A 24739-nucleotide genomic window follows, 5' to 3' on the forward strand; every position below is an offset into this window, starting at 1 on the left:
GGCCCAGATCTGTCTCTACTTTGTATTCAGACTGAGTTCAAAATGTGTTACTCCAGCGGATGCAGACTGTAGTTCTGGTTACAGTCAAGACGGCAACTACATGTATTTTAGTTTGGTAAATTATCTTGTCATCACTTTGTAGATGCAATACATTTCATGAAAAAAAAAATATATATATATATTGTGGCAGTGAGTGACAGAGGCTGAAAGTCCCACTTTTCTTCAGATATTCAGTTTGCATTTAATTTTATTATGCAAGGGTCTAGGTTTACTCCAGTGACCCAGCTGCCGAGAAGCTATTCCATCTGTCATTCCACCCAAACTATTGCCAAACAACAGATGACAAGCACTGTCTAGCGATATGACATGCGTGTTCGCTGAAAAATGAAACGGTGTAAAAACCCATGTACGGAATAAAGTTCCGGCAAGCCTGTGACAAATGCAACGTCAACTCTGGACACCAATGGACGTTTCCTATTTTAGCAAATCCAAAAATTGGACAATTCAGCAGCGTATTCTACTGAGAAACTTGACACCGCCACACAATCGACACCTGCGTTGGCTCATCTGACTGGCGGCCCTCCAGAGCGATCTGTCATGATCACTGAATTGGCTGCGTGCCATTGTTGTCCCTAATCCTCGCCTTTTTCCTCCTGCTAAGATTCGATCTCAAGTGGTAACAACACGACGTGTCGAGACGGATCTCCACCGACGCCTCAAACCACGGGGAGTTTAGGGAATATGCAAATGAAAGTGAAAGCGTCGTCCCAACTGCCACCGATCGCTAAAACGAAAGTGAGCCCGTGTTCAACAGCGGATGTAAAATAAACTACAAGCTGACGGATGGCTTGAATGCCGCCACCTCTACTGGGCAAACCGTTGTAAGATTATCCTGAAAATACCTCCATTAAATTCAATGATCTCCTAATATAAGTAATTTCTTGTCAACAAAACAAGTGGCTTTTCCAGACTGAATGTATATTTTGATTTTCTTGGCACTTTTAAATGTTCTCCTCATAACACCGCTCTTACCAATACAGTTTTTCAAATTAAAAAAAATAAAATCACAAGTCCTCAATCGTTTTCTTTCTCTTTTTTTTAGTCAGAGGGACGTTTCTTGCACATTAAAGTCTGATATTTCTTTTTCCAAAGATGTTTTCTTTTTCTTCGGCGGCCCTCGACGCGACCTTCAAGCTCGAACAGCTCAAGCAGCCGGACCCGAGTCGGGCGGTTTCTCGTGAACCTGAGTGTGAATCATTTTCAATAGCGTTCTGACTCAGACAGTTTATCACAGCAGGGCGAACGGATGCTGGAGAAGTGTTATTTTTATCTGAAGCACCGCTGGCCCGAGTGAGGCAGCGTTGTCGATGCAAATGTTTGCGATAAATCTCTCTTATTCCCATCATTTCTGCCTTGGATTCCTTTCTGTTCACGGTTTATGTCAGTTTCAGGGATTTTTTTTTCCACTCGTTTTTTATTCTTTCTGCTTTGTTCATTGACCTTTCCCTCATCCTGCCGTTCTGCTTCCCTCCCCAGATGTTTCTCATTTCCCCCACTTGCCTCCGCCTGCTCCCTTCTCCAGCTGCGCCTAGTCACCAGTGAATAGCTCTTCTGTTTGCTGTGTCACTTCCATCTCAGTGTTTAAGCTCTTCAGACTGCTTCCATCTTAGCAGGTTACGTCCATTTGTCTTCTTATCTCTCTTCTCTAAAGTTTCATTCATGTCCCGTTCTCTCTATTGTATTTTCAGGGTTTTTTAAATAATTTTTTTTTTAATTGCAGTTTGGTCCTGTCTACATTTCGTGGAAATTTCAGTTTATTATACCCAACCTATTTCACGGACTAAATTGTTTAAATTCACATTTGTGGATTAGCGGGGTTTCCCCTGACCTCTGGTGTGGATCACTTGCTGTCAATCTGATAGGAAAAATATCCCTTTGTAATGTTCATTTATGATATTTTCGCAGCTATAAATCAGGGATCGCCACGGCATCAGACTACCGGGCTGATTCAAGTCAACCTCAGGCTGCTTGTTTATGTAGGCAAGCCGCCTACATAAACAAGTGTAGGTGGCATGTCATTATATGTAATTTGTATGACAGATTACATATTTATTATGTAATCTGTCATGTAACATTATTTTTTTAATGAGTTTTTTGTAAGGGCTATGACAACTTTAAACAGGTTGTTGCATGATGATGATGATGATGATGATGATGATGAGGGTGTGTGTGTGGGGGGGGGGGGGGCTATGGGGGGATAAATCTGGCTCATGCTAAAAATGAAACAAATGAAAGAAAAAAAAATGCACAGGAATCAAACCAGGGGAATGTCTTTAATCTCGTCGTTAACAAAAATATATCTTACGGCGCTCCAACATATACAAAAACATCGTTAAGCCCACGTGTGCGTGAGAGAGGCACTGATTAGGTAGAGTTGGGAAGGATGTAAACTTGTTGCGTCATGCCGATCCGACTTTTCCTCTCACACTTCTTTCTTTAACTCTTTGCCTTCCCGTTCTTTTCTTTCCTTCATGCAGTTTACGCTGGCAGTGCGGAGGCTCCGTAGCATGTTTTGACAGGCTCATCTCCAGATCAGACATTTGATATTTTCCTCTTGCTGTTTACTGTTAGAACTTTCAGTTTTGTCCTCAAAATCACCAAAAATACCTTTTAAAAAATTTTTTTAAAAATGTGCTAATTTGCTTTTTAATTACAATTTCCATTTAATGTTTATTTTTCATAAGTTGTGAGTCAATCTATAGCATCAGGAATATGTTGATTCTGTCCGGCTCTTGGGTTGCTTTGAGTTTTTCTGGGCTTGTAGTTTTGTTCATTTGTTGGTCCATAGTTTGTTATTGTGATTAGATATGCCTTGTTCAGTTTTACTTAGTTAAGTTTGCTCTTAAGATAGTTAGATTATGTCCATTATTTATTCCACGTGTAATAATCTTTTCTTAGTTCTGCTATTTATGCCTGTTAGCCAATGAGACCCAGCTTTTTATTCCAACATCCACTCTTTTTCAGTCTCTCCTTGCTGGATCCTCTCATTATTCTCCGTTTCTCTTCATATTTCTTGTCCCCATTTGTTTCTGCTCTTGCTCCTGAGTTCCTGTTTGCATTTGTCCACTTCACTCACACACTCACACACACAACCCCACACACACACTCACACAAAAGTCATGACAGATTCCCCAAAAATGAGGGGGAAAAAGATGGGAGTTAATGGTTATCCTGAAAGGTAATAAAAGTTTAGTTGGCACCAGATATTTCTTCCTCATTCAAAGCAGCATATTACAACTGCTTAAAGCTTCATAGTCAGTAGTGCTTTGTATGAATTAACTTTTAATCTCCATTTTCAGATTATGGGTGTACCAGCAGAAATGGGGTCGATGACTGGAGTACATTCAATGTCCTGAGTGTTTGTGGATTGATCATCATATTTTGCGACCATATTGGTCACAAAATATGGTCACTGGAAGAGATTTACATTTAAGTAGCCATTAGCATGTTTTCTACCACTTTGTGTGCCTTGGGGGTCAACTTTATGGAGAAACAGATGATCATTTCCATTACATGACCTGAAAAGCCTCCCAACCTCTTTACTTACCCAATTTGTCCACTTTGGAAAATGTTTTAATCATTTATCACAGCCACTCAACAGGCTTGGTTGCTCAGCCTCAGTTTTACAGCTCAATAGGTGGATTTCAGGCTATGCGCTTGATTTCTTTAAGTTGAAGGATTTTTTTTAAAGGGTATCCAGCCTCGACTCCCTGAAATAATGAAAGACAGGTCGAATTAGAGATTCGCTTAAAAACAATTTCAAAGGAGCGGCTTAGGAGTCTCTGACTCAACTTCTGCTACTCATCACCGGGCACCATCTGTGATTTTATGTCGTCTGCATTCCCAGCTAGCTGTCAGATTTTATTAGCATTTTACTAGTACTCTGTGGGTCTGAGCTGCAAAAATCCCAAATAAGCATAGCAAAAATAACCTCTTACAGGTGTTTACAGGACATTTCTTGCTTTTTGGATCTGTGGTGGATTTTTGGTCTCTGGTGACAGTTAATGTTCAGTTTCACTTTTTTTTTTTTCTTTTGCTAAGTAACCAGGCACAATATTTATGTTTGTCGTTTTGGTTAAAATTAATATATACCGTCAGCATTTCGGTGGCGGTAATTTGTCCGATGTAGATATCCTTTTTCTGCTAATTCTATAGTGGATAAATATAATCTGTCCCACCTCTCTATGTGGACGGGCTCCTCCAAAGCATCAACACACGGCAGTGATTTGCCGTCGTAAATTGATGGTGAGGTGGGATTATTCTGTAGTCCTGCAGCTCAAAGTTGGCATTGCTGGAGAATATGTTCATTCTATATTTTAGATTTTTTTAAATGTTATTTAAATGTTCCAAATATTTGACAAGCAATATCTTCTGTCGTATCCACGTCTCCTTGTTTCCACGGTTACAGCAGACATTTTTTTTTTGCGCGTCAGTTTGCGCCTGCTTACAGATTCAAAAGCAGCATGGGCAAACTGGTTTAAATAAGTCACAATGCGGGTGCTAGATCAATAAAGTTGCAAATATTTCTGATGATGAGTATATGTATTGCATATCCATCAAGGCAGACGTGCAAAATGACCAGTAATGGCCTGGCTGTATCATAGAGAGTTTGTTTCCCTTCCAATGTGCCACATGTGTGAGTTAAGCGATGTGAACTGAGTCCAAGGAAAACATGGCAAAATTTTCTCTGCCAACCCGCTAAACAAACAGGAGCTCCTGCAGTGGACTGGAAAACTTTGTCCAACAAGAGCCTTGGTCCTGCTCACTGGCTTGGTCACACACTGTTGTGGGATACCATCGCAACTCACCCAATTCACTCCTTCTGGTCGTTCTGGCACAAAAGAATTTGGTTCTAAAAGCGTTCTGTAGGGCTGCAGGTAGTCTCCTCAACTCTGCCTCCCAAATTCTCAAAGTAAATAAACAGCTTCTAAAATTTGTCAGAGAAAAATTATGGACCTCACAAAACTGTATTTACCTTTCAACCTAGTAGGTATCAGGCATGGCTTAAACAGCCCTGCTCATCCAATGAACTCATTGTTGGTGCCTCATGGATGTTAGAAACCGACATTTAAAGTGAGGCAGCGCAGGTTGTATAAACATGAAGTGACTTTGTGCCAGTTATAACCTGCTGCTCAACATTTGCCTCACACAGAAAGACTGGGAGAATATCTCTTTATGAAACCGAACATCGCACGGCCTAATTCATAAACGCTATCGCAAAGATTTGTTGAAATGCGTCGAGTAAATCTGCCCAGAGCAATTTTCACCTTAATTAAATTTAGCCGAGCAGCTCGCTCCATTAGAGCGTTCATTTCCTTAACTGCCAGACTGACTCCAGCCTCCTGGGAGCTACGCTCATCACCTGCTGTTACAGACGGCTTTCTACAAAACTGAGAGAATCAGATTTTTAAAAAAGAGGCCATCACAACCATATCACCTTTCACGCAACTTTATAAAAACCCAATCCTTCCACTGTTATCGGCTCAACCTCTGCAGATGTGTGAGGTAATCGAATAGGTTTGTCTTGTATTGGAGTAGCGTAGTCTAACACTGAAAAATCTTTGGGAACTCAAGTTTTTGCCTCCAGTTTGGTATTAACTTTAGCAACAGAATGGCCTCACTGACATTCCTAAAAACCTAAAGTAACCTAACTTGACTTTTTCTAAGTAGAACAGAGTGACCATTTCAATAATTCATGACTTCTTGTTTGTCGGCAGTATAATTCTGATGTAGCTTAAAGGCCAATTTCTCTAAGAGCCTGAGCGCGAGGCCGAACGAGGATCCATATTCAACTTTCACTGAATAAATCTCTGAAGCTCACTGTTATGAGACCTGCAGCCAAACGTGGTCATCTTCAGGTCACCCAGTTTCCATAACAACCGGCAGGTGCCACACATGCCAATCAGTTGGCATGTCAGCGAAACCTCTTTTCTGGCCTTGCATCACAAATGTCTGACAAGCAGAAGATTGAACTTTTTGTAAACGCAGTCCAAAAAGTATGTGTTTTATGTTATTTTAGTTTGGTGAGAAAATGAAGTCTATCTTCTTTGTCATGTTTTGACTGTTACCCTGATATGTTTATCAAACATATCAGGGTAACAGCTAGCATAAACATATTAGCCTTGTGCTCTGGATGTTGGGAATCGAGAAAGATTTTTATTTATTTTATTTTTTTTGGGTGAGTTTAGGAAGACGGTAATAGATTCAGAAACAAAAACATAACATCATTTCTCTGGAGGCTAATGTCTTACTGTCTGTTTCCAGTTACTGAATCGCAGTCGACCTACTGACAAGAGAACGACAGAATTTGCAGCGGCAACATCAAAGTAACATTTACAAAACAAAGCAAAGAATCAAACAGGACAAACAGGCGGTGAGCCATCAAAGAATCATCAAATATCATAACCATTTGTTTTATTAATCATCAAAGTTAGGCTTTACAGTCATACACAAATAATTGTCACTGTTAATTACTTAACTAGCAGGATACAACATCTTAATATCAGCACATATATATATATATATATTTTATTTTCTATAGGGTTTTACATTTACATTTTGATTAGATATCTCTGTAAGCCTTTGCATGAATGGATCATGATTGGGGCAGCATTTTTCAAAATGGGGTCCTCAGTCCCCCACCCCTCCCACACACACACACACACACACACACACACACCGCTTTATGGCATTGTCCTGCATTAACCATGTCGGATAACATCGATGCAGCCCATCAAAAGTAAGCAAAATCACGTCAGATAGTTAAGACTGACCTGCACCTGTAATTTGCAGATAGCGACGAGATTTGGGAATGAGAAGGAAGATTAAAGGAGAAGGAAAACATGTGGCAGAGGCCGCATGTCGGGTTGGTCATAAGGTGCAGCCAGTTGATCACAGCTGCAGTCAGAGGAGCCCCGGGGAGCAGCTGACCTTTGTGTGATCGAGCGTGTATGCGCCCAAACAGTTTACTGAAAAATAAATAGCACACCTGATTTGACTGACCTTTCTTTTAAGGTCTTGCACTTGATGTGAATGTGGGGCAGGGATAGCGGATGTCCCTGGGAAGCCGTTCTAGCCGCTGCAGTGACCCATTTACCATAAACACACAAAACCTCCCTATTGTTCAAAGTCCTGTTACAGAAACTAAAGTGATCGGTTTCTCCATCTAGGAACTCTGCTGAAGGTTCTGTTCAGTGAGAGTGTGAAAAGGCAGCAGCATCTTTATTGATCTAAGTAACAGGAGGGCTTGTAAAATATGCTGTTTCAGTAAGTTACAAAAAAAAAAAGTCTGAATGTGAAAGACCGTAATGCTACCAGTGACCCTACACTCAATATAGAAATTTAATGTCCAAACTAGGCAAAGAAACGGAAATTTATACGTCAGGGACATCTTTAAACTCCAAATTGAGTTCTTTTAAGCAAGGTGACATTCACATCACTTTATGATGCTCAGGATGCATCCCCTAGCTGTCGTTTGGAAGTTAAGCTGTAAAAAGATAACCACAGTCGAAAGTTCATTTAGTGCGAGAACGAAATCATCTCCGTGTTCTCCTCAAATAAAAAAAATAAATGGTCTCCACAAGACGGAGCCCGTGAAGCGACACGGACGAAACGATTTCACTAATTTTGAAGGATTTAACGTGACAGATAATATTTTAGTCACATTGAAATGATGGCGATTATTAAAGGCGTAACGGTTCAGGTACTGTCACTGCATTGACAACTGCTCAACATCACTCAGGCGTGAATGCAGTCAAAGAGCAGCAGATCGTCACTTTGAAAAGTCCTCCACATTAAAAAGCAGAGAAAGAACGACTCCAAACCCGGACTGGAAGACCCATGTGCCTGGTTTCATTCTGCGGAGAGCAAAAGTTCAACCTTGCGGTATACGGCAAGCGGTATGACAAGCCAAGCCTCACACTTGGCAACGCCCGACAGAATCTGATGATTGAAGCTGAGCGTGTCACCAGGGATTCATCAATTCATGAAACAACAGAACTGTTTGGAAAAAAAGTTTCATCCTGAGAAGGAAAAATTAATTCGACCAGAGATCAGGGTTAGGGTCTTTGAAGTGATTAGCAAGAGTGGTGGAGCTATTCAATACTGACACCTGATACTTAGTGCTTTCTGGGGCCATGATTTTAATACTCAACTTAAGGCTGATTTTTATGGATTTTTTCCCCTCTCCTTTTTTTGTTGTCTCTTTTCCATATGGAGGCTCAACTTACAACCTGCTTTGGGTATTTCGAATTGTTATTAACCTTTTTTGACTGTGGTTGACATTTTGATCAGATGTGTGTATCCATCACTAGCCACCATGACCAAATAAATTATGCACTGTTTTTTTTTCCCCTCCTATATTTATCACGTATGTTTAGTTTGTTGCAGACAAGAAACCTTGCACTTTCGCAATCATAAATTAGTCAATCTCACATAGAAAAAGCCAGTCGAACAAGGGAGTGTGACTTTAGAGAAAAGAGGAAGCCCAGCAGCAGAGTTGTTTTATGTTTTTCTCTGTCTTTCTTTTGGCAGAGGCAGGAAATAAGGAGTGAGATCAGGGGGAACGATAAGCGCCGATTGTCTGTGTCAAAGCCCAGAAGTAAGACCGAGTTGGTGGTTAACCGCACTGACTGGACGGCGACCCTTAGTTCAAACACACTGCAGTGACTTACAGACCAGCCAAAGTTTAAATTCCCAAAGTGACTCATTGAGAAAACTCTGAAGCCAGTCACATCCTCAGACTGAGCAGAATTTGGCTGTGATTAAATGCGCCCTCAAAACGTCTGACGAGTTTCAAGAGGATCTATAGAAAGTGATGCATTTTGATGTGGGAAAAGCACAGGTTAGTTAATATTTCTGTTTCCTTGTTCTTCTGTTTGCTTCAGGTTAGAGTCACCTGGCAAACGTCCACGATCTAAATAAGAAGGAATTCATTGTATTTGTGGGATCTCCTCCGTGTATTCCAGCGCGTCATTTACTTTTTCTGGCTTGCAGTGAGTTTTGCATGATGTTTAGTGAAACATGTCATTCCCAGATGCAAAACTCATTTACTTTGGGATTGACCTTAAGTTGCTCTACAAGGCCTAGATTTCATTTCAGAGCCCGTCCAATGACGCCCGACGTTCCCGTTCATGGACAAGCAGTTAATATCATTTTGAAATGGACTCTTCAGAGTTCTAAGGAATATTTGATTTGATTTTTTTGTTTTTTTTTTTGTTTTGAATCTTTGCAAGATTTTTCAGATTCACTTTGCATCCTCTGGTTGACTTGTGTTTTTTTGTGTGCGATTTTTCTTTTCTTTTCTTTTTTTCGTGAACAGTGTACAACAGTTCAATTAACACCTGTTCTAATGCAAGACAATGTCCAGGAAGTCCATTTGACAGGCTTACCTGTATCATTACATGACTTTTGGGAACCGTAACAAATGTATTTTGATCTATTTTTACATCTTTCTGATCAGCAGCCATGACGCTCCACAATTTGTCGACCTCCCATGGCAGTCGACAAGTCGCCACTGAGTTTTATGCGCACCATGAATCCCACAGGAAAAGAGTCAGTCAAGCTTAAAGAGGGGCAAAGATTCAGACATGTATCTAAGTTTCTCCCACCGACCTCCTCCAGGGAACTCCTCCGGCACCGAGTTTTCAGGACAGAAAGTAAGCATTAGAAAGTTTATGGTGCTGGGAATTACAACGCCGCTAAGTCTTATTATGTAAATTAAAGTCACCGTCTCCTCCCGTCCCTACAGAAGACAGTTGAAGAAAGTGATGGAAAGCAGGAGGGAGGGAGGCAGTGTGAGAGTAAACCCAAAGAGGGGGACGGGAAAGATGCACGATGGCAGACTGATGCAGCGTGATGAAAGAGAGGAAGCAAAAGGAAAAAAATATATATTATTTTCCACCCTGGTCTGGTGGAAAGCTGATAAGACAGATCAAAACCAATGAAGATGCTCATCAGAAACACGTGTGTTGGTCTTGTTCTAGACGTGCGACTGAGCCTGGAAGTGGAATTAAAAAGAGAGAAAAAAAAACATATTAATCTGTGTTGGTAAACTCAGTCGAGAAAAGATGTACGAGAAGTGAGCAGGAGGATGGACAGAAGTAGAAAGAGAACAAAATTAGAAAAATAAATTAGGTTATGTGGACTGGAGCTCAGGAGATAAAAAAAAAAAGAAGAAGAGGACTTGAAAGCTGTGTGGAAAATTGTTTTCTCACAAAACCCTCATCTGTCAAATTAGATTTCCCCACTTAGAGGGAAGCGTCTTCAATTTAACAAGCTAATTCGTCTTCCGATCAGAGGCCCGGTTTTCACATAGTCGAGGAAAATTAGCAACAGCTGGGGGATTGTTAACCATGTCAGTTCAGATGGGGAATGGATTTAAAGGGAGGTCAGACTCTAACAGTCAACCATCGAATAGTCAAACGACGTCCAGCTCCCGCTAAAGCCCAGAACTTTTCAACGGTAAAGATAGTGTCCGCTCTCTTGGCCGCATCTCATGTCGGGATTCCAGAGCAAAGCCAAGCAGCCGGGTTGTTTTGTGTCGTTGAAAGCACAGATCCATGAGCTGCACTGGGAGCTGCAGAAGGTAATTTCAACTTCATCCTTATCTGTGTTTACACCTGGAAGCATGTGCAGACCGGCGCTGCTCCTCCATATGACATGGATTAGTTGTGATAGGAACACCTGACTCACCAAAATGTACAACAGCAGGAGCCGGGTGAATGAGAGTCACACACAGTCCAAGTACAAATGACGTTCAGTCACAGCAGCACTATGGTACTTATTTTTAGTTATTAAATTATTATTTTTTTATCATTCCTACACTTTTAGTAGTGCATTTGCCTTCACCCACATATTCTGGGAAAACCTTTTATAATAAAACAGTGAGGGTAAATGCCAATCGACAACGTAACAAAAGCAACAGATTTTTTTATTCCTCCTCAAATTTTGAGATTCTTGGAAAACCTAAGAGCTACCAGTTACATTCAAGCCAGTGCAAAGCTGTTATTGGCAAAAAAGCTGCCAGATAAGCAAAAAAAAAAAGTCACAAGGAAGTAGCTCACTGCTATGTAAGAAATGGATGTAAAAACTACATCATGGGGGCGTGCTCCGGTGGCGTAGAGGTTAGCGCGCCCCGCGCTTGGAGGCCCTCGGTCCTCGACGCGCCCGTCGCGGGTTCGATTCCCGGACCCGACGACATTTGCCGCATGTCGTCCCCTCTCTCCTTCCCCCCTCCTGTCAGCCTACTATGAAAAAAAGGGACACTAGAGCCCACAAAAAGGACCCCATGGTGGGGGAAAAAAAAAAAAAAAAAAACTACATCATGAAAACACAGTAAGGTCAGTAAAGAGCTGAAAATGCAGCTCTTTACTGTGATCTGAAATGCGTATGGAAAGTATATGGGATGTGATTGGACCGCTGGATCACGTTCGGAAATTTACAGCTGTACTGTAAATTTTAAATGAGAAAAACTTTATTACAGTAAGGTTCCTGTAATTTTTTATTTTTTTTTTGCTTTAAAAATTACAGTAACTGGCTGGCAACCCTGCTGTCAGTACTTCCCTGTAAATTCTACGGTGATTTTTTTTTAAGTGTATGTTTGTCAAAATGCTAATTATCCATTTTCTATTTTGATTCTTCCTCAGAGTAACCATTTCACACCTACCGTTTTGTATGTAAAGGCTTGTCTAAAAGGTGACCCCCCTAAGGAGGAGACAAATTGATGCAGAGGGATTTTTTATTTGAGCAGATTATGTTCATATAAAAATGGCTGAGCAGAAGATAACCTAAGTGGAAAAAGTACAAATTAATTAAAATACACAAAAACCACCATCATGTTTTATGATATGTTATATATTTTTAATAGTTTCCTGTTTGATTTCCCTACATTTGACAACTTCAACAATGCACAGCAACACTGAGAAACAAATGTTTAAATTAAGGTACAAGGGGAAAGAAAACAGAAACAAAAGCTGAGCTTTAAATCAGAAAAAAAAATGCCTAAATGTTAGAGTTTTTTGGCGCTTCTTTTCTAGCGTTAGCCAAAACATTTTTTAACGCAAAGAAGAGACGAGGACCCAATTTCAAAAATGACGGGGGGAAAAAGAATTCCTCCGCAAAGCTGCCCGTTCTGACAGGTTGAGGTGCGCTGACCTTGCAAATGTGAATGGTTAATGCATTCATTAGTGTTACAGGGAGCATCCAGCCGTGTCCAATATGTCTCAAATCTTGTCAGCTTCTCCCGGGCGGGGGGAAATAGAGGTCAGACCTAAATAGGATAGGGTCTTTCATCGGGAACTGTAGCGGTGAAGTGCTGAATCACGTCTTCGTCTAGCTCAATTTATCTCGAAACATTTAATTTTAAAATGTTTAGACGAAACTCCTGTTCGGTCGGACTAGGTTTCGACAAAAGCCACATTGCAGATGAATGCAGAATCAGTATTAAAGCTTGTCAGAGCTGCTCATGGTGCCCGCAAAAATCAGATTTGATAGGAAAATATTCACAGTGCTTCGCTTCTTGGTCTGTTACAGACTTACTCCAAACTGTAGTAAACTGCTATGCTTCCTTAAAATCCTTAGGGAACTTTGAGGAAAGAGACTGATTTAATAAAATTTGGAAAAAGGCTACTTAATAACTTTATTTGTTCTTAGAGCAACAAGAAAATGCATGATACGTGGATTTTACAATTCAACTGTGAAAGTGAAAGAAAAAAAATATCTGGCCCTATTTGCTATCTGAATAAGTTAATGCATTGCTTATTCTCCCTAATAAAAGAACAAGGACAGAAATTGTCACTGCAGTGGGAGAATCCATGCATCTGCTTTTCAAGCAATGACAGCTCCCGGCGTAAACACCTCCTTTGTATTCCAGGCTCTCCTTGCCATCGCTTATCTACGTTACCACATCATTCATTTGCTTAATATCTCCCATGTGACTACTTTGGCACAGCCTAAACAACAATTGGTCTTCGACTTTCTCTAATGCGAGTGCAGCCAACAAAAACGCAATAATGGGAAACGGCTGTAGCCATGAAATTAAAAGAAGAGGAAATCAAAGCAAACAAACAAAAACAAAAAAAACATTTCCAGGTAGGATGATGTATCACGGAAAAGCGGGGATGATCTGCCACGCTGATCCAGGTTTATTGTGTCGTTAGTCTTTGAGATAAATATGTCACCGAAAGTATACCAGTAATCACCCCTCTGGTTTTCGAGCAGCCCGAAATGCAACAAATTCGCTAAATTGAGTGAGTTTCAGACTACAGTACACCGTTGTGTGGCGTTGCAAGGGGCCGAAAGTTTTCTTTTGCGGAGCGGATAAAGTTGCTGCTCTCCATTTAAAAGCCTGTTTATGTCTTTGTGTTGTTCAAGAGAAAAGAGAAAGAACCTGCATCGTGCCAAGCCTAATCTATATCTTTGCCCACTGACCACTTTTATTTTTTATTTTTGCAAGTATTCCCAGCAGGCAAACAGGCAGAGAAAATGCCCCCGACTTGGCTAAGCAGACATGGAATCAGTCATTTATTAATACAACTCCTGGATCAGACTAACTTCTCAGAACTCCTGTGCTGCCCTGAGGACTGTCTAAGTCGACACCCACTTAGCTGGAGCTCATTTCATCCTCCACCGCAACAGCAAAAGTAATGCAAAGGTTCTCTTCTGAAAGCATGAGAGATAAATGATGACTGGTATTACTTTCTGAAATCTTTAGTTGGTAAGAGCAGCTGTGTTGTTCCAGGGTTTGTGTGTTTCTTTCTTCATATTTTAGGAGCATATTTAACGTTTGGTTAATGTATTCAAATGTGGACGCTTTCACTTTCTGAAAACGTCCTTCTTTGATTGGTTAAAGAAAATAATAATAACAATAATTAAATTTGACCTTAGATGTACTTTAGGTGTCCCATAAGTCTCCGTGCTTGAGCTGTTATTGTTTACTTTGCGTCACGGAAATGAAAAAGAAAATCGAGGAAGGGTCATTGTAATTCATACAGCAGCTTTGAATCAGGCACAGGGATTTACTTTTAAAATCTTTTAGGTTATTGGATGCCAGCAGCCCGTCTGTGTAATGTTTTCAACAACCAGGTGATTCATTCCAGTGAATTTCAAACGGAAGAGGAGATTAATATCACAAGCTGCCTTCGAGGATCCACTGTTATTTAAGATTCTGTTTCGGTAAGAAGTCGCTGAAATTTGATCTCATCTTCAAAATTGTAGACATCTAACATCTCATCTGTAATTGTGACTGAATAGATTTAGAAGTGAATCTGGTGGTGATTCACTTCACTTGCTGGTGAGTATTTCTTTTCCAGTAACCTCCTTAAAATAGTGCCGTGGACACTGCCTTGTATTCATAGCTCTTAAACTTCTACATGTTTTAGTTTCACAGCTAAAGAGTTTAGTGTGTTTTATTACATTATAGAAATTAAAGCCAAATTTAAAACTGGAAGCGAGATCACCTTTAAACAGGATAATGGCGCAAAACATACAGTAAATATTTCAAGACATGTCAATCTGTACATCCTGAATGAGGCTTTCTCAAAGGTAAATTGACTTAAAAGTGTGCGAGATGTCTAATAGTTTAATGATCACAAATACATTTACTGTGCTTGAGCTATTTTGCATCCAAGCTTGTGTAGATTGTGTAAATCTTTAGCATTTGGGTGTCCAAGGCTCATAACCACATTCTCCAAAATTCTTGCACGTACAATCAAACGTGTTTGTACAGAAGGGGCTTAACAACTAGCACACAATCATTTAAAGATCAAATCAGTGTAGAAAGTTTATAACTTCAGCATGTTTTTGTATATTTATGTCTGTATGGACAGCTGGGTCATCAATATATCCAACTAATATTTCTTAGTTGGATAAAAGTGTTTAGCTTTTGTAATGTTTCACAGAAAGCCAGTGGATGTTTAGGCTACTGGTAGTGGACCATTAAAGGGGCCCCGGGTCAATGCGTAATCCTCTGGCTGCCCAGTGTCCATTAGAGGATTGCGAAACTCTTGGCTCACTCTGCCAAACACTATTTTAAGATGCCTGACCATAGCAGCATGTCCGGATCCCTTCACTATTCTCCATCTCCCTCCGCCTGTGGACCGCTTGTGCCAGGGTCGCTTTGTCCTTGGCTGCACAACACAAAGTCCGAGCTCTGTGTTTTAGCTTCTGCGGAGAGATTAAATGTCTGTCTTGATATGGAAGACACAAGAGTTCAAAGGATACTTGATTGCTTTCCAATGATACCACATTATTCCCCATTGCAATGACAGTCTGACGTTAAGTGTTGAAAACACGGCCATTAAAAGTCACCTGTCCAGTAATAACATTTGATATCAGCAAGACAGCTTCCTGTTCATGACACCTTCCATAATGGGGTGGCACATAGACATTGTTAAAATAATTTTTAAAAAAGAATTTAAAAAATATCTAAGAAAATACAACATTGTTTGTAAAGCTAAGAATGGTCACCCCCCCTTGTTCTGGGAGCAAATGAAGCCCAAACAAAGAAAGTGATAATAATGGATAATTAGTGCATTGGAAAAAAAACTAAAAAAACACAACGCACCTGGATATTTGTGCTGCACTCCAGTTACCTGAGAAGTGGGAACTCTGAGTTGGGTTTGACCTCCGACCCGAGGTAAGAGCGTTCTAGTAAAGAAGTCCGAATTTTAAAATGGCCGATGTCCATGAACATTGTTTGCAGTAGCTCTTACAAACTGAACACCACTTTCAATTGGTTCAAGTTAGAGTTGCAGGCACTCCACGTTAGCATTGATTTTTAGACACGCTTTTTCATGTGTGTCTTGTATTTACCACATCTTACTATTGTTGATGTGAAAAGCGGCCATATTGAAACAAAAAGACTGCTTTACTGGTCCCAACTGGAAGTTGCCCCCAGTTTCCCAATGGGATATCTGATTCAGAGAGCGTTCAAGTTCATCTTTTTGACTGGGAAGTTGGAATTTCCCAATTCCAGCCACAAGTGGAATGCATTTCAGAGAATTAAATTATCCACCAATTTTTTTTTTTGCTCTTTTTCACTGCTTCAAAATCTATTAATCTAATTTGATATTATTTAATACTTTGATCAGATTTGAGCCGAATTAACCAACACTAAACATAGATAGCAACGCAATTTGAGTATTACTGAAACCTTTGTTCTATTTTGCTTTATTTTTTTATTCAAAGACAGGTGTTTACTATTTTGTGTGTCGAAGGAGGAGGGACTCGCCCTTGACGAGATTCATGCAAACACCGCCTCTGACTCCAATCGATTATTAACGAGAACGCGAACTGAACCTGGCTGCTTCAAAGTTGTTCACGTGTCTTTTGACAGTAAAGGTATAGGATACGTGCAGGTAGATGAGTCGAGCCACGCGAGGGACAGAGAGGATTTGTGAGCGAACTCACTTTCCCTCCTTTTTCTCTCCTCCCCTCTCTTTTCTTTTCCTTTCCTCTTCTGACTGAGGCGCAAACAGTCTCTGCTCTCTCTCTCTCTCTCTCTCTCTCTCTCTCTCTCTCTGTCTCTCTCGTTTTACGGAGGCAGTTTGCAATTCCTGCTCTTCATGCCAGAGCCTGCAGCTGTCTCGGTTGCGTCCCACCGCCACTGGTGTGGGAAAGCTTCGCAACGCATGGAGGAACCGACAGCAGACTTAATAATATTTCCCCCCCACCTATAGAAACCCAGAGGATTTTTTTTTGTGTGTAACTTTCTAAACTATTTCCTGCGTCGTAAGGAGACCGAATGAAGGGATTTGTCAGCTGAGACGCCCCGTCCGCGATATGACGGAAATCTTCTTTTTTGTTGCAATTGTGAAGGACACTATAGGAATGTGGAATGTAAGTCTCTCTCGACGGTAAGTGCTCTGAAATGTCCATCACTGCGTATTGTTAATCTCTGATTTTTGCCGCCTTCTTGTTAATAAAATACACTAGCAGAGTTCAAGAATTTTGAATGCGAAGTGTAAATTGTATGAGACTGAATCGAGATTAGATTGGTCACAATCCCCCACTCCCTGTTATCTGTCTAATAGAACAAGCTCCCGCCCCTGAAACCATGACCACAGAGTTGAACCTGACCTCCTTCCTGAATGAAACCTCCCCAAGAGGATGCAACCTCACCAAGACAGGTTTCCAGTTCTACTACCTGCCCATTGTTTACATCATGGTTTTCCTCACTGGGCTGGTGGGCAACAGCCTGGCCATCTGGATGTTCGTGTGCCACATGAGACCCTGGAGCAGCATCTCCGTCTACATGTTCAACCTGGCCCTGGCTGACTTCTGCTACGTCCTCTCTCTGCCTTTCCTCATCTTCTACTACTTCAACAAAACCAACTGGATATTCGGGGACGTCTTGTGTCGCCTCCAGCGCTTTATATTCCACGTGAACCTCTATGGAAGTATTCTGTTTCTCACCTGCATCAGTGTTCACAGGTACACTGGCGTGGTGCACCCGCTCAAGTCTCTGGGCAGACTGAAGAAGAAGAACGCCGTTATCACCAGCGCTCTGGTGTGGTTGATAGTTGTCATAAGTATGTCCCCGATTCTTTATTATTCCAGGACAGGTCTGAAGCGTAACGCGACCACTTGCTACGACACGACCACTGAGGACGAGCTGCCGGGTTATTTCATTTACAGCATGACTTTGACTGCGTTCGGGTTCTGCGTCCCGTTCATCATCATATTTTGCTGCTACGGCATGATTGTGAAGGCGTTGATCTACAACGACATGAACAACGCGCACCTCAGGCAGAAATCCATCCACCTGGTCATCATCGTGCTCGCGGTCTTCGCCGTCTCCTACCTGCCGTTCCACGTCATGAAAAACCTCAACATGCGGGCGAGGCTCTACTTCCAGAGCCCTGACATGTGTGAGTTCAACAACCGCGTCTACGCCACATACCAGGTGACGCGGGGCCTCGCCAGCCTCAACAGCTGCGTGGATCCCGTCCTTTACTTCCTGGCCGGGGATACGTTCAGGAGGAAGCTGTCACGGGCCACCAAGAAAACCTCTAGGAAGGGGGATACCGTCCTTCAGTCCAAGAGCGACGAGACGGCTCTCAACAGCCTCCCCGAGTACACGGAGAACGGGAACCGCAGGAACTAACCGAGGTGTCCTTTTAGTTACGTTAACAGATGGACTAGGAGTAAAGAAATGCACTGTGTGGACTAAAGACGATGTAAAAATGTATCAGATGATGGTTAACTGCTCCACACGCTGTGTTGACCGTCGCTTGTCATCATTGATAAGCTATCGTACTGTACTGCCTTGTATTGTATCGTACTCAAAATACTAGAGCCATTACTTTGTTTTCCATCATTTAGCTTGTGTTGCTTACACTTCAGACTGAATGAGCACCGGGAAAAGCCTGGCTGAGGGGAAACAGATTGTCGGATAGGCAATAATCCGTTGTCCATCAATATCTTTGGCTATGTACGGCTTAACGTGAACTGTATTTTCTCAAGCCATTTGCTGCTGTTTAATCAATACCTATTTAGCAGGCTGAGAGATTGCGCCTGAGGAGTCGTAGGCGGTTGGAATGGCTTTTAGACGAGAAAATGATTGCGCTGAGCTTGTGATTGCTGAACCGATGTGCACAGCAGACATTGCAATGCATCATGAGCTGAGACTATCTGCTCTTTAGCCGTTAATCTCTGAGGGTTTTTGTTTTTCACCCAGTATGTATCACTGTTGGAGGGCAGTGTGTGGTTTTCTCTGAGGTCAAAGTCTGCAAAGGCTCTTTTTACCAAGCATTTTTCCCTTCCAACTTCTGTCACAGAAAACATGGGTAATATTTGCAGTATTTTTGTGCATCTGAGGCTACAGTTGTTTTTCTTTTTTTTTCTAGGTGTACTGTACAGGATGTTGTGACTGTTGAGATTACCGTATTTTTCGGACTATAAGACGCTACTTTTTCCCCACGCTTTGAACAATGCGGCTTACAGCCCGGTGGGGCTTTTCTGTGTATTTCTCTTCAACCACCAGGGGGCTCTTTAGCAGGAAGTGAATCATTGGAAGTCAAAATTGGAATTCAAAGAAGAAAGTGCTCATTTTCATTTAGAACAAGCACATGCTAGCAGCAGGCATGACGGAGAAATTTCTTCAAACTCATATGATGCAGCTTTTAAGTTGAGGGCTTTTCATCCGGCAGTACAGGAAGGAAATAGAGCCGCTGCACATAAACTCGGCGTGAATGAAACCATGGTTCGGCATTGCAGACAGAAGGCTGCGCCTTAATAAATCTAGCAGATTTATTAGAACGCTTCATCATGTGTATGTTTTTCTTTTCTTATTTTACTAGTTCGGAGCTTTTCTAATGCATAAGTCCAGGCTGAAAGCAGTCCAGCAGGGTGAAAGCATGAAAGAGTGACTCACCTCAGCATGTTCTAACTACCCTTGCATTCATTGCAACATAGAAACTCTTAGTCACAATTCTTCGCTCGCTTTACAGCTCCATCAACATGTTGAAGATCTATTTGTGTGAGATACCTCAAAAGTGAATTGTGCACTGTGTCTGTGTTTGGCAGATAGTCTTTTAGTTTTTTTTTGTTTTTTTTTTGTTTTTTTTTATTTGTTTCATATCGGTTGTAAGCCTTCTTGAGAAATGATTGTGAAAACTCTCTTTGCATGTTGTAGTGTAGATGTTTGACGTTCGAAGCCTACTAATTCCTGTGCCGTGGCCCGTTTTCAGTATCAAAAAAAGGAAGTAAATCTGCTGTGCGAGTCATTTCTTGGCCACATGCATCTTTGTCAGTCTTTTTATTTTTATTTTTTTAATGAGCTTAGGAATTACCAGCTCGACATAGACCTGTATGTATTCTAACAATATAGAAACTATGAGAACAATACCACAGAGTAATGCTTTCATTGTATTTGCACATTTTTGTAAAAAAAAAAAAAAAGAATGTGTATGGTCTAACAGTTTATGATTAATCAAGATGTAAAACGAACCATCACTGGTATAACTGTGAAAATGATACAATTTATAAATTGCAGTTATTTTTATTTAGGCTAATTACAAAAGTGTGTGTGTGTGTTTTTTTTGTGGGTTTTTTTTTGGTCAGCTCATTCTACCTTTTTTCTGTCATTGTCTTTTGTAAGGATAAAATCAATATAGTAAGCTGTTACTTGTTGCTTACGTACCGTAACTAGTCAGACTATTTGCTCTGCTTGAACATGAAGTGGGCTCAATAAGCTGTTCAAAGCTTGTCAGCCGTAGATTTAAAACAACGTTGCCATAATAAGGTAAATGAAATAAGCGGTGGTGCTCATTTAATTTCCTCTTGAAATATGTCCAGAGAGTCAGAGTTGTCTTTACTTTTGTCACAGGAAAGCTGTGATGGGAAATTCTGCGTTTTCAGAGATAATTACCTTCTAAAACCTTAAATCACCTTGATACCAGTAACTGGCCCAATGCCAATATTTACAAAGTAAGCAGGAAACTTAATAACAGTCAAAAAGATGAGCTGTTCAAGCACCTTGACCTTGAGAATTTGAGTATGGAGTATTTTCCAAGAATTTCATTTTATAAATTAAGGAAAATAACACTGGACAAAGAAAACCAAATAGCTACTTTACCTCTTTGATCAGAATGTGGCTCTGAAGATTCCATTAAACATAATTTAGCCAGGTTAAGAAAGCTGTGCAGTATATTCTTTGCTTGGAGACAAGCTAAAATCACTTAGCAGTACTAGCTTGTCACTATATATATATATATATATATATATATATATATATATATATATATATATATATATATATATATATATATAACGTTTTCAGATACTTAAGAAACATGTAGAAAGAAAACGTGGGATTGTGTGCTAATGAAAATTTGAAGGGGCAAATCTCCCTAGAGCATCTAAAACAGCAACAAGATCAAAATGGCAACTTTTAGCTTTATATAACGGCTTTAAACAAACTCTAATGAATGCAAACACATCCCTGAAGGTTACAAGGACATATTTGTGGAGCTTGGTGCACCTCTGTGTTCTTCCTCCCACTCTACCTCTGCACCGCCGCTTGACTTTCTCTTTCAAGTCAGCCAAGAGGAAGTGAGGGGATTAGGGAGGAATAAAGAGTGGCACCTTTTTCCTCTTGGCATGTACTAAGACGGCCTTTGTGACCATCACAATGGCACGGAACTATCGATGCAGACAAGGGTGTGAAGCTGTAGCCAAGAGCCTGCGGCTGCTGCACAGTCTTGTGAGCACAGGAAGCCAACAAACTCTCTTCTTGAGTTAAAAAAAAAAAAGCCCACAACTACAAACTGCTTTTGATTTTCTGGCTTTAGGCTGCAAAACTGCATTGACTTGCCTCATTGAAGGCATGTGTATGTGTTTGCCACCGCGTTAGGAGATCTTGGGTGCAGCCTGGACCTCGTTGTGGTGGGTGGCCGTTATCTCCGTTTGTTTTGGGGTGTTTCGTGTTCAGAAGCATGCCTCTGTGACAAGCTAATTATTTGTGCAATAGCTGCACTCGGTCCTCCTTTGTGAACCCGAGTGTCGAATTTTGACTCGCAGAAAGTTGGGATTCTCGCCAGTGTCTCCTCCCATGCAGCCTTTCACCTCTTTTCTCTGACATGGTTCTCTAACTCTTCTGAATGAAACATTGAAATATGAGCCTTTGTTCGCTGTACTTTGGGGGGAGGAGGGATGGGAAGAAATAAGTAACACATAAGCACGAGTGGGAAGAGCCATTGATGAAATTTGTGTGTTTTTCTTCGGCCCCGTGTTGGTCATGGGGGTGACTGCATCCAGGACTGCTTCTACGCTAAAATGCTGATCTTTGTTCTGAGAGATTTACAGTGAATTCCCCGGGACCACATCCATATCGATTGTAGAGAAACCGCCCGCCTGAGCTAAACAACTTCTGATCACCTCAAAAGAAAAAAAAAAACAAACCCTACCAGCATTCAAAACACTAATGTGTGGTCTTGATGAGTAACCCAATGTCAAAATAATCACCAGGGAGCCACTTTGATGCGGCGAGGAATCAAATTCTAATGCATCGTTCAACTGCGTGCTAAAAACTGCAAGCTGTGGTTTTATAATCCTTTCAACTGTAACGCAAAGTACAACAGCAATCAAACATTTCCACATGTAATATTGTAACAACATATCAGTTGCTCAATGGGTGTCCAGTCTGCTCCTCTGAAGTTTATCCTTTTTTTTTTCTTTTGCAGCTCATAGTAAAGGTTTTGGGAGAATGAGTTTGGTGCTGTTCCTGTGAGACACTTAATTGCGAGCGGCTTCGTCCTAATGGGAGAGTAAGACGTTGTAAAGCCTCTAAAAGCGACATTCAGCAGTAATGGTTTCCTCACAGATGGACAGGTTGGTTACTCGAGCCTCTGTACCAATGCAGCCGCGTGCCGTCAGGTTTAACAACAAGATGCTACTCTCTTCTCTCTGGGGTAAGGTGCACGACAACGCATCTATACCGCGTTCCAAATTATTATGCAAGTGACATTTTCTCAGGTTTTCTTAAGGGGTCAATGCAAATGATGGTCAGTATAATTTTCAAGTCATGAACTATTATAGTATAAATCAAATTTTACTGAACCAAGCTCCCCAAGAGAACAGTATTTTATTTCCAAAATAAAAAACTCAAAATGCACTGATCCAAATGATTATGCACAGCAGATTTTCTAAACATTTTATGGGTTATAAAGAAAATTTTCACACCTTCATGGACTCTGAAGGGGCTGACCAATGATTCTCTCCCCATGATTTCAGCCCAAATAATGACTCCACCACCTCTTTGCTGACATCACAGCCGTGTTGGGACGTGGTGGCCGTCCACCACCAATTACTGCATCCATCTGGACCATCCAGGGTTGCACAGCAGTCATCAGTGAACAAGTCTGCTTGAAAATGAATCTTCATGTGCAGCTGGTCCCACTACCACCGTTTCTACTTGTGAGCTCTGGTTAGTGGTGGCCCAATAGTAGGTTCATGCACCACAAGCCTCTGGAGGATCCTCCACCTTGAGGTTCCAGAGGCTCAAGCAGCTTCAAATCACTGTTTGCTGCTTTGTAAGGGCATTTTAACAGCTGCTCTCATAATAAAGGTTTTGAAAACCATAGTCAAAGCAAGCGGCGGAAGCATTCCATCTGGGAACGCGGGGATTCTGCTAAATAACAGATTCGCTGTGCTCTCTCAAAGTTCGGTGTCCCTGAACGCAATATAAAGTAGCATTTTCTCAGGGACAAACTCAGCCGAAACATTTAATCAAGTTTACATTCCCATCTCACATTCATCCTCCAATGGAAAAACAAGTTGAAAGATGGGTTTTATTTTTAAATTTCGGACATTGTTAATTCCACGGATGCCGTTAGGGTGGTTGGAAATGATACAAAAGTAATTTTGGCAAAAAATAATAATAAAAAAACTACCTCTTTCTTTCCAAAAATTTTTTCAAAAAATCTAATTTAATCAAAAAAAAAAAAACTCGGGCCATTATTTTAGGAATGTTGTTTTTGTTTGTAATGGGTAAGGCTCATGGAGCATTATTACTTTTGCACTGCACTATATAAGGCTCCAAATTAAGTTTACTTTTTTTGTTTTTATTACTTTAACATTACCAAATAAAATTCTTCTCAACTCCATGTAATAAGCGGCTTGCACCCTGTCTGAGGACACTGAGTTCAGTATTAAGACTAATAAGCTCTTAGAGCCATTTGTAATGTGTGTTTACACAAACTGGTTTGGTGACTTTTAGGAAAAAAGTCACTGGACCACTTTGCGGTTTCCAGCTGCAGCAGCTAAGTAAACATACTGTAAAACTATTTGAAGCAACTTTAGCTTCCATTAAATCAACACGCTGCGCTGCTTTGATAGATGTTACCGTTTGTTTACTGGCTATCTGCAGAAATTGGACCGAACCAAACAGTGCAGTGAGAGGTCCAGCAGTGGTGATGTGAGACTGAAGCAACTCGTTTTGAATATTTTACGCAAACGTCTTTTCGGAAGGCTTTTCTGAGTTAATAGTTTGCTTCCGAGACAACCGATCCAGACTCCCAAAACCGAGACTCCAAAAACTGAGGCCCACACCTTATTCACTATCAAAACCGCTGAGCCTGGTGATGCAAAGAAGCACGTCCATATCCCGCCTGCTCTTTATAACTATCATGCCAGTCAACCGTTTCCGTGCGATAAAATGCAGTGTTTGGGATCTCTACCGCTGGCTGTAAACACCTGCCGGATGGACATACGATGCCATCAAACACGACGCCACAGTCGCTGTCAAAGCCAAAGTGAAAGAATGACAGGTTGCAAAGAAGACTCGGCCGTAGGAATAGATTGTTTTCCCATAAACCTGTCTTCCAGGCGACCATATGTCAGGAAGTTTGTGTTTTGGCCCATATGTCTGTACCAGCGGCAGATTATTTGGAATTCCAATGAGCAGGAATAAATTACAATACAAATAGCAGCAAAAGCTTCGGAGAGCGGACAAAATGTATATTCTTGTGATAAACTGCAAGGATCTTATCTTTTTTTTTTTTTTACTTCTCAGTGTAATTTCACCAGTAATAAATAATATGAGACATACAGTACCTCCCAAAAGCATTGGCAACATTTGAATCTTTACACGTTTTTGACGTGACGGAACGGCAAATTTCGATGCGTCTTTCATGACTGACAAGAGCATGTGGGATTTCAAAGTGGGATGAAATCGATGTGC

General features: G+C 41.0%; 1 protein-coding gene across 2 annotated transcripts; it reads left to right on the forward strand.

The window, feature by feature from the left end:
- Positions 1–16378: 16378 nt before the first annotated feature.
- Positions 16379–20708, forward strand: p2ry1 (purinergic receptor P2Y1). 2 transcript variants are annotated; one of them, XM_044119269.1, is made up of 2 exons: positions 16379–16896; positions 17091–20708. In XM_044119269.1, the coding sequence occupies exon 2, from the start codon at positions 17114–17116 to the stop codon at positions 18161–18163; it is 1050 nt and encodes a 349-aa protein (XP_043975204.1). In that variant the 5' UTR covers positions 16379–16896; positions 17091–17113; the 3' UTR covers positions 18164–20708. The 2 variants fall into 2 exon arrangements, with proteins under 2 accessions (XP_043975204.1, XP_043975203.1); XM_044119268.1 differs by having other exon boundaries at positions 16386–16913; positions 17091–20707.
- The last annotated feature ends 4031 nt before the right edge of the window (positions 20709–24739 follow it).

The sequence above is a fragment of the Gambusia affinis genome, linkage group LG06 (genome assembly GCF_019740435.1).
Source record: "Gambusia affinis linkage group LG06, SWU_Gaff_1.0, whole genome shotgun sequence".
NCBI classification, from domain to species: domain Eukaryota; kingdom Metazoa; phylum Chordata; class Actinopteri; order Cyprinodontiformes; family Poeciliidae; genus Gambusia; species Gambusia affinis.

What these genes read in the sequence shown, in the direction of transcription:
- p2ry1 (XM_044119269.1), top strand. Translation starts at nt 17,114, where the DNA reads ATGACCACAGAGTTGAACCTGACCTCCTTCCTGAATGAAACCTCCCCA.